General features: G+C 39.6%; 1 protein-coding gene and 1 long non-coding RNA gene across 3 annotated transcripts in view; one reads left to right on the plus strand and one right to left on the minus strand.

The window, feature by feature from the left end:
- Positions 1 to 2,259: 2,259 nt before the first annotated feature.
- On the plus strand, positions 2,260 to 2,982 carry LOC138163832 (uncharacterized). Its single transcript, XR_011168933.1, has 2 exons — positions 2,260 to 2,745; positions 2,878 to 2,982. It is a non-coding gene; the product is annotated as an uncharacterized lncRNA (long non-coding RNA).
- LOC138163804 (sulfotransferase 1 family member D1-like) overlaps positions 2,688 to 12,096 on the minus strand; it is a 33,059-nt gene continuing 23,650 nt past the window's right edge. For both annotated transcript variants that reach the window (XM_069091368.1, XM_069091378.1), the window contains exons 5-8: positions 10,396 to 10,522; positions 7,372 to 7,466; positions 5,865 to 6,045; positions 2,688 to 3,043 (exon numbers count right to left, since the gene is read on the minus strand). In XM_069091368.1, coding sequence (XP_068947469.1) covers positions 2,931 to 3,043; positions 5,865 to 6,045; positions 7,372 to 7,466; positions 10,396 to 10,522 — 516 coding nt within the window. In that variant the 3' untranslated portion in view covers positions 2,688 to 2,930. The remainder of the gene's footprint in view (positions 3,044 to 5,864; positions 6,046 to 7,371; positions 7,467 to 10,395; positions 10,523 to 12,096) is intronic.

A 12,096-nucleotide genomic window follows, 5' to 3' on the forward strand; every position in this document is an offset into this window, starting at 1 on the left:
TGCCTGACACATAGTAGGTACTTAATAATGGTTATTATATCGTAGAGTTATTTTGACTCCTGAAACAATCATTAATGGAAGAAATTCTTGTAGAAATGAAATGAAATCTGCCAAACCCACTGCTGTCCAAATGCTACTAATGAACAGGTAAGCCCAAGCATTTCAGTGACAGCATTATCCTTCCACTGCCCTAGACCACTGGCCCCACCTCCATTCTAGCCCCTATAATTAATATTGAAAAAGGGAATCCCTTTCAATCTCCTCTTGTGGAAAGGGGCCTGCCATCCATGCCATAATCAACCCAAATTGTTGATTACTACCAACAAGGTAGGCAAGCCAGCCTGGCTGGAGTAGCAAGGCATACTGAGAGTAAGGAAGGAGAGCCATGTGCTATATGGGTCAAATCACTGCTGCCCCCTCCACTCGCTTAACCTTGGACCTAGGTGAATAAAACGCAGGAGCCAAAACCCAAGCCCTTTAAGAAATGAAGCACCCTTAGACCCTTAACCCTGATCCTTTGTTGATCTCTCCTCAAGGTGAGTTAACTCACTGGCCCTCCTTGCTTACCCTTTTTGTTATCCCTGACATTACTAACACTTTCTGATGAACAAGTAGCACCTATAGGCAGGTGAGCCAACACTCCACGTACTGCTAGTCCCAATGCCAACCAAGTTGGAATGACTGTGGCAACTGACCTGGGAAGCAACCCTTACGGAGATTAGACCTGACAACTGCTTCTTCAGGTACTGTAGCCAATGCTTTTGCTTTAATTAACGTTCCATGGTTTGGTCTGGTAAAAAGAAGCATAATATGGAGGCTTTTTGAATAGATGAGGACCTATTGTTTTCTCAAGCTGGATTTCTTTCATGGTTCCATGTTTGGGGAGAACCTGTTTTATATAATTATTGAAAATAAGGCACCAAGGTGAGATTGGAAAGCTGTCCTGAAGTCACTACGAGGTAGTTTAATATGGACAAGTTAAAAGAGACTATAGGATTATCAGGAGATTTAGAGGGCATACTAGTCATGAACTATGCCCAGGAACTCAGAGAAGGTGATGAGGATCAGTTGGTAGGTAATTGTATCTGAAAAAAGAATGAAAAAAGAGCGATCCCTTTCCATTTAGAATAAGGAACATTTTTGTTGACCTTGTAGAGTCTTGGTTAGACTCTAGTGAGTACAGAAGTATGACTCAAAGGGAGGATATGAGAGGAGAGCAGTCAAGGATAAATAATTGGCAGAGAGCCTTGGAATCCAATGTGAGTAGTCTGGATCTTTGAAAAAGGGAATAGAATGGACCTTTTATCAAACTTCTGTTGCTCTAACAGTGGCTACCTCACCACTTAGCCTTTGTTATTTTACCGCTTCCTATGACTTTGCCTCTTAAGGAAGACTGTAAGCCTTTTGAGGGCAGGGGCCATGTCTTACATCTTTGTATCTCACATGGTACCTAGCACAGGACTAGGTATAGTCTCACACAATGTAGTTGCTCAGTAAATATTAGTTAATTTAATTAAAAGTGATGACAAATTCTCACTAAATAATTTCTGAAAGATGTATTCTGAGAAGGTGACAAGTGAATCTTGCTACTTTTGCTATTGGTTCACAATATTTATTTGTTGTTTTCTTGATATTATTTTATATCATCATTATATAAAATATATCCATTGGAGAGAGTAATTACCAAAACACTGGATTGTTCGAAGGCTATGATACAGTCATCTTGATTAACTGAAATATAGGTTAAGGGGCCACCTGAGTGTGAATCTATTACTTTCCTTGTATAGACTCAACTAAAAACTTAGCACTGACTTGACAGATCCCAGTTCTCATGGGAAGAGACAGTGAGAAATTAGGAAACAAATTCTGATGAAGGTAGTTTCTAGGTCTCACAGATCTCAAGGCCTTCCTCATGCTAAGATTTTCTTCCACCAAGAACCCATAATCTAAGCCTTTCTACTACCTAGACATTTTAATCTTGAAGAAACATGGCATCACAGAGATAGAGCTAGCAGCTTTGATATCTGGGGCAGGAAGATCAAAAGGAAACCTCAAATTAACTTTCTGGTATATGATGTAAAAACAACACAGAAAATAAGACAAAGTCAGTTGAGTAGGAGAGATGCAAGGACACTGAGCTTTGTTGAGGGCAGGTTGGAGGTTGTATTTAGGTGGGCACCTTGACCAGGCTAGGGAGGAATTCATTTGGGGAACATATTCTACCTTCTGGCAGCTTCTACTTTGAACTAAGAATCTTTGCTAATGAGGTATGTTTTAATTCTACCAGAGTTTGTGAGCTATCAAACATAACACAAATCATATTTCAAAACTTTATGATCTTTTAAAATCATCATTTAAAAATTTTTAAACCTTCTAAATTTCATTGTTCTTGGAAAAAGCTCCACCTGTCCAATTCTAGTTCCAACTCTGTATAATAGGAAGGTATGTAATTGCATACTTTTAAAAGTCTTGTCTCATTTCATGATTTTATTAATTATTATTATTATTGCTTTTTGGACGGGGGAGGGCAGAGCAGTTGGGGTTAAGTGAATTACCCAACGTCACATGGCTAGCAAGCATTAAGTGTCTGAGGTCAGATTTGGACTCAGGTCCTCCTGACTCCAGGGCCGGTGCTCTATTCACTGTGCCACCTAGCCACCCCCATGATTTAATTCTTTAAGACAATTCAAACACTCGGGCAGTTTATTAAGAAATCTTAGACAATCATTCTTGACATCCTCTGATGTATAGGGTTAGGACTTTTCACAGCAGTATATATATGCATGAATGTATGCATGTATGTATGTATACATATATATGCAAATGACTAAACTAGACAGCTTCGGGAGATCATAGCCTATACATATTTTCACTGAGTGTTTGATGGGCGTTTCTCCCCCTGATAACTTTGGAGGTGAGGGAGATGCTTCTTAGATCTCTTCTCGAAACTTCAGTGTTGTCCCTTCCATTTGCTGCTTATAATGTTTTTCGAATCTCTCATACTGGGCCACCGTGAACTGATTCTTCCAGTCACCGGAAATCCCTGGCAGAAGAGAAAGGAAAGAGTATTGACCCATGGTATCCCTCTCCCATCAAACCACTTTTAGTCTGTTTTCCAAATCCTGGCCCAAACCTTGTATTTTGATTTCAGAGCTATGCTTCACACATCCCCCTCCTCAACCTTCTCAAATTTCTTTAGTTTCTCCAGGTGTATAATTCTGGTGTGTTTTCCAAAATTATGTCAGCAATCATGGCTTAAATAGCTCTTGAACCACCCAGTAAAGGACTCTGGGATTCAAAATCTGAACAGTTTCATTTTCTTGCTAATTTTATTCAGTCCAAATTCTGAATATGAAGAATTCAGAAAGATTTCTACCCAAATCCTTTAGAATGAAAGAGATGAAATATGCCTTTTAAGAAGGCAGCCCAGCTGCCCTACCTGATACTTGATTATCATCCATATTTCTCATATTTTTTGTTGTCGTTCAGTCATTTCAGCCCTTCCCAAGTCTTTCTGATACAATTTTAAGGTTTTCTTGGCAGAGATACTGGAGTGATTTGCCATTTCCTTCCCTGCTCTTTTTATAGATGAGGAAACTGAGGCAAACAGGGTTAAGTGACTTGCCCAGAGTCACACAGCTGCTAAGTGTCTGAGGACAGATTTGAAATCAGGAAAATGAGTCTTTCTGATTCTAAGCCCAGTGTTCTCTCCACTGCACCAAGAATCCATTCAGTCTTTTCTTGTAACTTAGATATCTGTAGTTGGCAGAGAGAATTAACAGCATAATAGCATTTAATACCTCAATAGCCTTTATCATAAACACAGGATGTTCCCCAAGTCTTAGTACAGTTTTAAGCCTCAAATTATTAGGTTTGTTGTTGCTGTTGTTCAGTCCTGTCTGACTCTTCATGACCCCATTTGGGGTTTTCTTGGCAAAGATACTGGAGGGGTTCACCATTTCCTTCTTCAGCTCATTTTACAGATGAGGAGACTGAGGCTAACAGGGTGAAGTAACTTGCCCAGGGTCACACAGCCAGTGTCTAAGGCCCTTTGTGAACTCAGGAAGATGAGTGTTCTTGACTCCAGGTCTGGCACTCTATCCATAGTGCCACCTACCTTCCCCCAAATTAGTAGGTAACTGTGTAACAATGTTGAATATGTGATACCCTTTTATATTCCAAATTTTAAAAGCTTAAATCTTCACTAAGACTTTTAGAACATCTGCTAGAGTGCTTTAAGATTTATAAAATAGTTTTACAAAGATAATCTTTTCTTTTTTTTGTGTTTTGGAGGGTGGGTGGGGTTAAGTGACTTGCTCACAGTCCCATGGCTAGTTTGTGTGTTAAGTGTCTGAGGCCAGATTTGAACTTGGGTCTTCTTGATTCCAGGGCTGGCGCTCTATTCACTGTACCACCTAGCCACCCCAAAGATAATCTTTTTAATAATAATAATAGCTAACATTTATATAGTGTTTACTATATGGCAGGCACCTGGCTAAGTACTTTATAATTATTAGCTCCTTTGATCCTTACAACAACTGTGGGAAGTATGTGATATTATTCTTATCCCCGTTTTACAGATGAGGAGACCGAAGCAGAAAGTTTAAGTGACTCACCCAAGGTCCCACAGCTATTAACTGTCTGGGACTGGATCTGAACTTGAATCTTTCTGGTTCCAGGTCTTGCACTCTGTCTTGGACTCCAGGTCTACCTAGAAGTCTCGTAAAGCCCAATCTGAGCAAATCCCAACAAGGCACTCCACTATTTTAACAAATGTGTGAATTGAGCATTTTCTTAACAAATTTGCTAAAGCAGATAGATACTGCTGACTGCGTATTTCTTTATTTCCCCCATGAGATTATAAGTTCTTTGAGGGTAAGGACCACCTTTTGTCTCTTTTTGTGTCCTCAGTGTTTAGCACCGTGCCTGGAATACAGCAGACCCACAGTTTATTGAACTGAACTGAACTGAATTGAATTTCAATTTATTGAACTGAACTGAATTGAATTTCTGGGCAATAATTGCAGAAAACTGCTGAGCTAGGCTAAACCCCAGCAGATCCTCTAAGCCCCACACCATTTCAACCATCTAGCTTTCCACAGCTTTTACTTAAAGTACACTAACTATGTAAGATAGGATTTTAGAGCCAGAAGGGTCCTCAGAGATCGTCTGGTTTAACTTATTCATTTCATCGATGAGGAAGCTGCTCAGGGAAGTGCACAAACCCCAGCTATCCTTGCTCCTATTTCTATTACAGATACTGATGCTTTTCTGAGTGAGGAAACCCAGGTCATTCCAGTAGCCTGAGGTGTCTTGGTTCAGTAAAGGATCCCAGGGAAGACATTAGTTGGGATATTCACTTTGGATGCTAAGAGAAAGTTCTCACCTGAAAATTTCCCATCCAGTTAGGTCTGTGGCCACAGAACATTACCTTGAAGTCATATTTTTCTTTTTTGCCTTCACCTTATTGCTTTTCTAAACCACCCATAGGGCAGTTAGGTGGTATAGTGGATAAAGCACCAGGCCTGGAGTCAGGAAGACCTGAGTTCAAATCCAGCCTCAGACACTGACTGGTTGTGTGATCCCAGGCAAGTCACTTAACCCTTTATGCCTCAGTTTCCTTAACTGTAAAATGAGCTGGAGAAGGAAACGGCAAACCACTCCAAGTGAGACATGACTGAACAACAACACCAAACCGCTCATGGTTACTATTTCCCTTCTCCCACTTCTGCCTATGTTTCCCTCGTCACACTTAGGCCATTTAGTCTCATGTAATTTGGGGGATGGACTAGATGAGCTTTCAGATCTCTTCCAACCCCCAAATCCCAGATGTTTTAAATATGAGCCCCCTGTAAGACTCTCACCCTTTCTCATAAAGGGAGATATGCTGTGGTCCATTTCTCTTTTTGACATCATGCTATAATTGGCTGTTGGATTCTGTTTCATGATATTGAAGGAGGTGTGATGGAGGATTTTATTCACAATGTCTTCTGGTAAATCCTTTTCCAGGAACTTCAGCACTTTCAGTAGTTCACGTTTTGGGTCCTAGAGAACCATGGAATCACAGAATTTTAAAGTTGGGATTTCAATGGTTAGGTAGCTCAACTCATACTTGGAAGAAATTTCCCATTATAACATGGTCAACAAATGATTATACATTTTCTGTCTGGAGACCTCCAAAGAAGAGAATTCACTACCTTTCGAGAAAGCTCATTCTAAGACAGCTCTCACTTTTAGGAAGTGTTTTCCTGACATCATACCTAAAATACTTTCTTTATGCCACCAACTTCTTGCTTCTGCTTGTGTTTTCTTGGACAAACAGAAGATGTGAAAACCCTCTTCCAAATGACAGCCCTGCAAATACTTGAAGGCAGTTATCAAAACCTCCCAAGTCTTTACTTCTCTGATCTAGCCTGTCCTTTCAATGGATCATTATGGGCTCAAGACCCTTTACCATTCTGGCTCCTTATTTTGGATATTCTCCAGTTTATCAAAATCCTTCTCAAACAGAGGATAGTACTCTGCATGAGAGCTGGTGAGGGCAGAGTGCTTCCCTACTCCTAGAAGCCATGCTTCCTTGAATGAAACCCAAGATAGTATTAACTTTTTGGGTGCCACATAACTTCTGGCCCACATTGACCTCATGGTTCACTAAAATCCTGTAACTTTTTTTTTTGAAAGAAAAATTACTTTCTTGGGCATTCTGGGAAGATGGTGGAATAGGTCAGAAATTTCCAAGCTCTCCAAATTTCTTCCATGAGCAGACAGAATATCACCACAAAATGAATGTAGAGAAGCAAAAATAAAGGGGGTAAGGCAGTTGTCCTCATAAGACTGTTTAAGAGGATCTCAGGAAAGATACAACCATTTCTAATCATGCCCCCATCTCTTATATGGAAAGCTGGTTTCTTTTTGTACTCAAGCATAAGATTTGACATTTATCCCTATTAAATTTCATCTTGTTGGAACCAGGCCAATACACTAGCCTGTAAAGGCCCTTTGGAAATCCTGCCTCTGTCATCCATAGAGTGAACTATCTCTCCCAACTTTGAGTCATCTGAAAATTGGAGGAGTGTGCCATCTATGCCTTTATCTGAGTCATTGTTAAAAATGTTAAATAGTCATTTACATTGAATCATTCACAATAACTTTGAGTCTGGCCATCCCACCAGTTTTGAACCCATAGAATTATATTCTTTTCTAATTCATCTCTCTTCTTCTCCAAGAAAAGAGTGTGAGATGCTTTGTTAGAAGAAGATCGAATGACTACAAGACAGTTGTATTTGAAATAATTACATGAATGAAGAGAGTTTCAAGGGTGGAAGAGAGGTAGAGTTTCTTTCATGTGGAAGAAGGTTCTCTTTATCTCACCTCCTTCATATCTTCATAGAAGAGGTAGAGGATACGGCAGTCCTTCTTCTTCTCCCACCAGCCCTTCACATGGTCATACCAGGAACCGAAACTCACTATGTTACATAAGGTAAGACATTCAGAGAAAAAGGAAGATTTATAAGAAAACTGCCCACATTTCTTGTTGTTGTCACTGTTTATAGTCTTATCCATTTTAATTCAAGAAGCATTTATTAAGTACCAACTGTATTGAAAATTCTGCTAAATTTTAGGGATATAAAGGAAAAAAACAACAAGGAACCTGCCTTCAAGGGACTTACATTCTGCTGTGGTAATACAATGTGATGAGTACCTATACAATTAAGGCACTATGTCCTGGGAATCAAAGGAGATACTCTATAAAAAATAACGTCTCTTCTCAAGGTATTGATGAGCTAAAGGCCACCTACACAAAAAAGATGAGGAGTGTTACCAAGTGAGGAAGGGGAAGTGCTAAATGTCTTGTAGAAACAATGGGTAAAATGAAGATTCAGAGAGGGAAGAGAGATCATGCTCAAGTGGGCATCAACCCTGACTCTGAAATGAGAGGATCTGAGTTCAAATCCTGCCTCTTCCACTTACCTATGGACAAGCTATTTACCTCTCAGTTTCTTTACTTTTAAAATGGAAGAGTTGGACTGGATACTTTCTTTGGTGCTTTCCAGCTCTGGGTCTGTGAGCCTATACGAGCAGTTGGGACTTAAGTAGAGCCTTGAAGGACAAATACTACTTAAATCATAAGAGAAGGTGAGGAAGGGCATGTTAGGCAGGTAGAATGTCATGAGCAAAAGTTAAAAGGTAGAATTGTCTAAGACAGGCTTGGGAGGAAATGAGTAGATACAGTTTTGTTGGAGGAGAAGATTGAAGGTTGGGGAGATAGTCTAGGGAATGTTGTGCTGTGTCTTGAATACTAGTGTGAGGATAAGGCTCCACTCATATCCCATTCAATTAAAAGTAATTGCCTTTGTTAGATAAGAACATCTTTTCAACTGACAACTAGAATCAGTCTGCACGGCCTGTTTCACCTCCATGAATCTATCAAAGCCATTTTGTGAGAGTGGGATCCACTGGGATACCGCTTGAATCCAGACCCTTAGAATCCCAGGTTTTGAGATAATTTCTTCCTTTCATACAAATTCCTTAGGGCATGGCCAGTCTCTCTCTCAGTGACTTTGAGGGATTCAAGGGGGTGTGTAGGCTTTGCTCACTCTCCATTTTTTTTTAGTATTTTTTGTCTTTAATAATTTGTTTGTTTACTTTTAGTTTTCAAGATTCAGTTCCACAATTCCTTGAATTTCAAATTTTCTCTCCCTCCATCTCTTCCTTTCCTCCCTGCCCATGGTGGCATGCAATCAAGTATAGGATCTGCAAATATTTTCACATTAGATATTAGTCAGGTTATAAAGAAGGATTGTATCAGATGGAATGAACAATGGAAAAGAGGAAACAAAACCAAACAAGAAAAAGAAAGAGAGTAGGTAGTTTGCTTCAGTCTGCATTCAAACTCGGTTCTGTCTAGTTCTTTCTCTGAATGTAGACATCTCCTTCCATCATGAGTCTTTGGGAGTTGTCTTATGACCTTGCATTGCTGAGAAGAGTCCCGTCTATCAAAGTTGGTCATCACACATACGTTGTGTCTGTAATTGTGTACAAATTTCTCCTGGTTCTTCTCTTCTCACTCAGCATCAGTTTGTATAAGTCTCTCCAGGTAAATATGAAGTCTGTCTGCTCGTCATTTCTTATAGCCCAATAGTATTCCATTACATTCATATACTACAACTTGTTTAGCCATTCCCCAACTGATAGGCATTCCCCTCACCTTCCGATTCTTTGCCACCACAAAAAGAGCTGCAATAAATATTTTTGCACATATGCATCTTTGTCCCACTTCTATGATCTCTTTGTCACCCTCCATTCTGATTCTATCACAAAAGTCTTTTTACCTAATTTGTTGGGGGATAGTGAGGTGGTGCTGGAATGGATAGAGTGAAGGGCCTGGTCTTAGAAAGACTCATCTTCCTAGTGAAGTGACTCTAGCTGGTCTGGACAAGTCACTTGACTTTGACTCAGTTTCCTCATCTGTTAAGGGGAGCTTGAGAAGGAAGTGGCATAAACCTCTAGTATCTATGTCAAGACAACCCCAAATGGGGTCACATAGAGTTGGACAGGACTGAAAACCACTGAACAACAACAGCATCAACAACAATAACCCAATTTGTTAAGGTTACTTTTACGTGGGTAGAATAATCAATGAAGTCCCTCCCTTAAACCAGACCAAGCAAGCTCCATTTTATTCAGTAGAAACTGAGGATTTTAAACAAGAGTAAATCTTACAACATGTGGTAGATTAGAGAAGGTGCAGATTGGAGACAGGAAGACGAGATAGGAGAGTTTTGAAACATTTCAGGCATAAGATCAGGGGCTGCACGAGGGTAATGAGAGTGAATTTTGGCAAATTATCCCCAAAAGTTCTAATCTAAAAGTTCTGATTATTTATAATACCTGTTGCCTGCAAGGGATACCATTAAATGTTAATTTTTTGTCATGTTTACCTGTTTTTTTATTTTTCTTCATTTTTGTAATAATAATAATAATAATAATAATAGCATTTAAATAGTGCTGTAATGTTTGCAAAGTGGTTTACAAGTGTTATCTTTAAAAAACATTCTCTTGACAACTCTGGGAATGAGGCACTTTTATTAGACCTTTTTTCAAGTGAGGAAACTGAGGCTGAGAGAGGTTAAGTAAGGTCACACAGTGTCTGAGAATGGATTTAAACTCAAGTCTTCCTAACTCCATATCCAGCATTCTATTCACTGTGCCACTAGCTATCTAAGAGAATAGGAAATGGAGAAAAGGACCTCAACCAATAGGTTTTGATTCACTGTGAGCTCCATGTATCCTTATTGGGTCACGCAATCGTCAAGCATTTATTAAGCGCTCATTGTATGTTCTAGGACACTTCTTGCTTTTGAGCTCTGAGCTCCAGTGGATACTTAGTCTTACCCTTTCCATTCATGAAATTCTCCAGAAACTCCTCCCAGGTACCAGGCTCTGGGTGCATTGTTGCCATCTTGTAGAAATAATAGTACGAGACAGCTACATCCTTAGCATTTCGTGCCACGTAGATTATCTGTGGGAAGAGATGGGAGATTCGTGGGGTTTCATTCATGTTATTTAAAAAGAAGATAATTAAGTGACTTCAGTAACATGTATTTGTGTTATTAGAACAGATGTTTCCCCTTCCTCATCTCAAATCTGGGCCTCCATGTCTGTCCTCTGCCACAGGACCTCCGCAGCTGCGCATTAGCACCACATGGAGGGGAGAGGGTACCACTTTTAGGTCTCCAGGAGTGTGCTAGAGGCAGCTCAAACTGACTTGAGAGAACTGATTTAAATTTTCAGTGTGAGCATTTATACCTCAAATATTGGCTAAGGCTACAAACCAGGGCTGGATTTATTGGTTTTTTGATTGTCTATAATTAAGAAAGCAGCGAAGAAAATGTTAATAATGTGGATTAATTAAACTTAAAAGTTCCTAGCCTACATTTTCCCCCCTGAGGTTGTTAAGTTGCTTAAGTTGTATCTGACTATTTGTGACCCCATTTGGATTTTCTCGGCAAAGATAATGGAGTAGTTTATCATTTCCTTTTCCAGTTCATTTTACAGATGAGGAAACTGAGGCAAACAGGGTTAGGTGACTTGCCCAGAGTCACACAGCTAGTAAGTGTCTAAGGCAGGATTTGAACTCAGGTCTGACTCCAGGCCCAACACTCTATCCACTGAGCCACCTAGCTGACCTATAGGGCTCAGTTGTTAAACATTTGCCAGCACACTACCCCATGTATGTATTCTAACAAGGAACAAATTATGTCATCAGAAATACAAATACACTACTATGAAAAAATCCCAGCTAATAAAAATTCAATTGAATTTTAACCTTCAATTAGAATCTTTTTTCTGCACTCTATCTTTGGAGGAAACAAGCCAATCACAAGAAAGCAAGCCTAATATCAGAGATTCCATAAAAAACCCAAATACTTCTGACATATGTCCACAGTCAGCCATCTTATAGATAAAGGCTCATGCTTTAGGAGAGGAGTGGATGAGTTGACCACCTGTGATTTTATGATTCTAATAGTACATTTCTCTCACTACAAAAGAGCTGTTGTTCCGTGGAGTGGGGAGACTTGTTTTGTATTTTGAACATGAAATATTTAGATTTTTCCTTGCATGTCATTTCTCCCTCCCTCCTCCTCTCCCTGCTGGAGAATGAAAGCAGGGACTGTTTTGTCTTTGTCTTTGTAAACCTGGCACAGTACCTATTACATTGTAGGCACTCCAAACCAGCTTGTCGAGTTTTGAAGTTTCATGGTTGGGTTTTTTCCTTACTTAGCAGGTTATAATAACAGCTCGCATTTGTATTTTATGATTACTCTTGAAAGTTTGCAAAGCACTTTATATATACTATCTCATTTGATTCTTGCAATAAATCTGCAAGGTAGGTGTTATTATTATTATTCTCATTTTACAGATTAAAAAACTGAAGCAGATAAAGGTTAAGTGACTTGCCCAGTGTCAAACAACTAGTATCTGAGGGAGGATTGGAACTCAGATCTCCCTCACTCTAAAGCTAGCACTCTATACTTCACCTAGATCTAAGTTCAGTATAACAAACTCAATTTATTGGTGACTGTAATGACTCAG

Source organism: Petaurus breviceps, unplaced genomic scaffold (assembly GCF_028583685.1).
Source record: "Petaurus breviceps papuanus isolate PSGF00001 unplaced genomic scaffold, PetGlider_PUasm1.0 126, whole genome shotgun sequence".
NCBI lineage: Eukaryota > Metazoa > Chordata > Mammalia > Diprotodontia > Petauridae > Petaurus > Petaurus breviceps.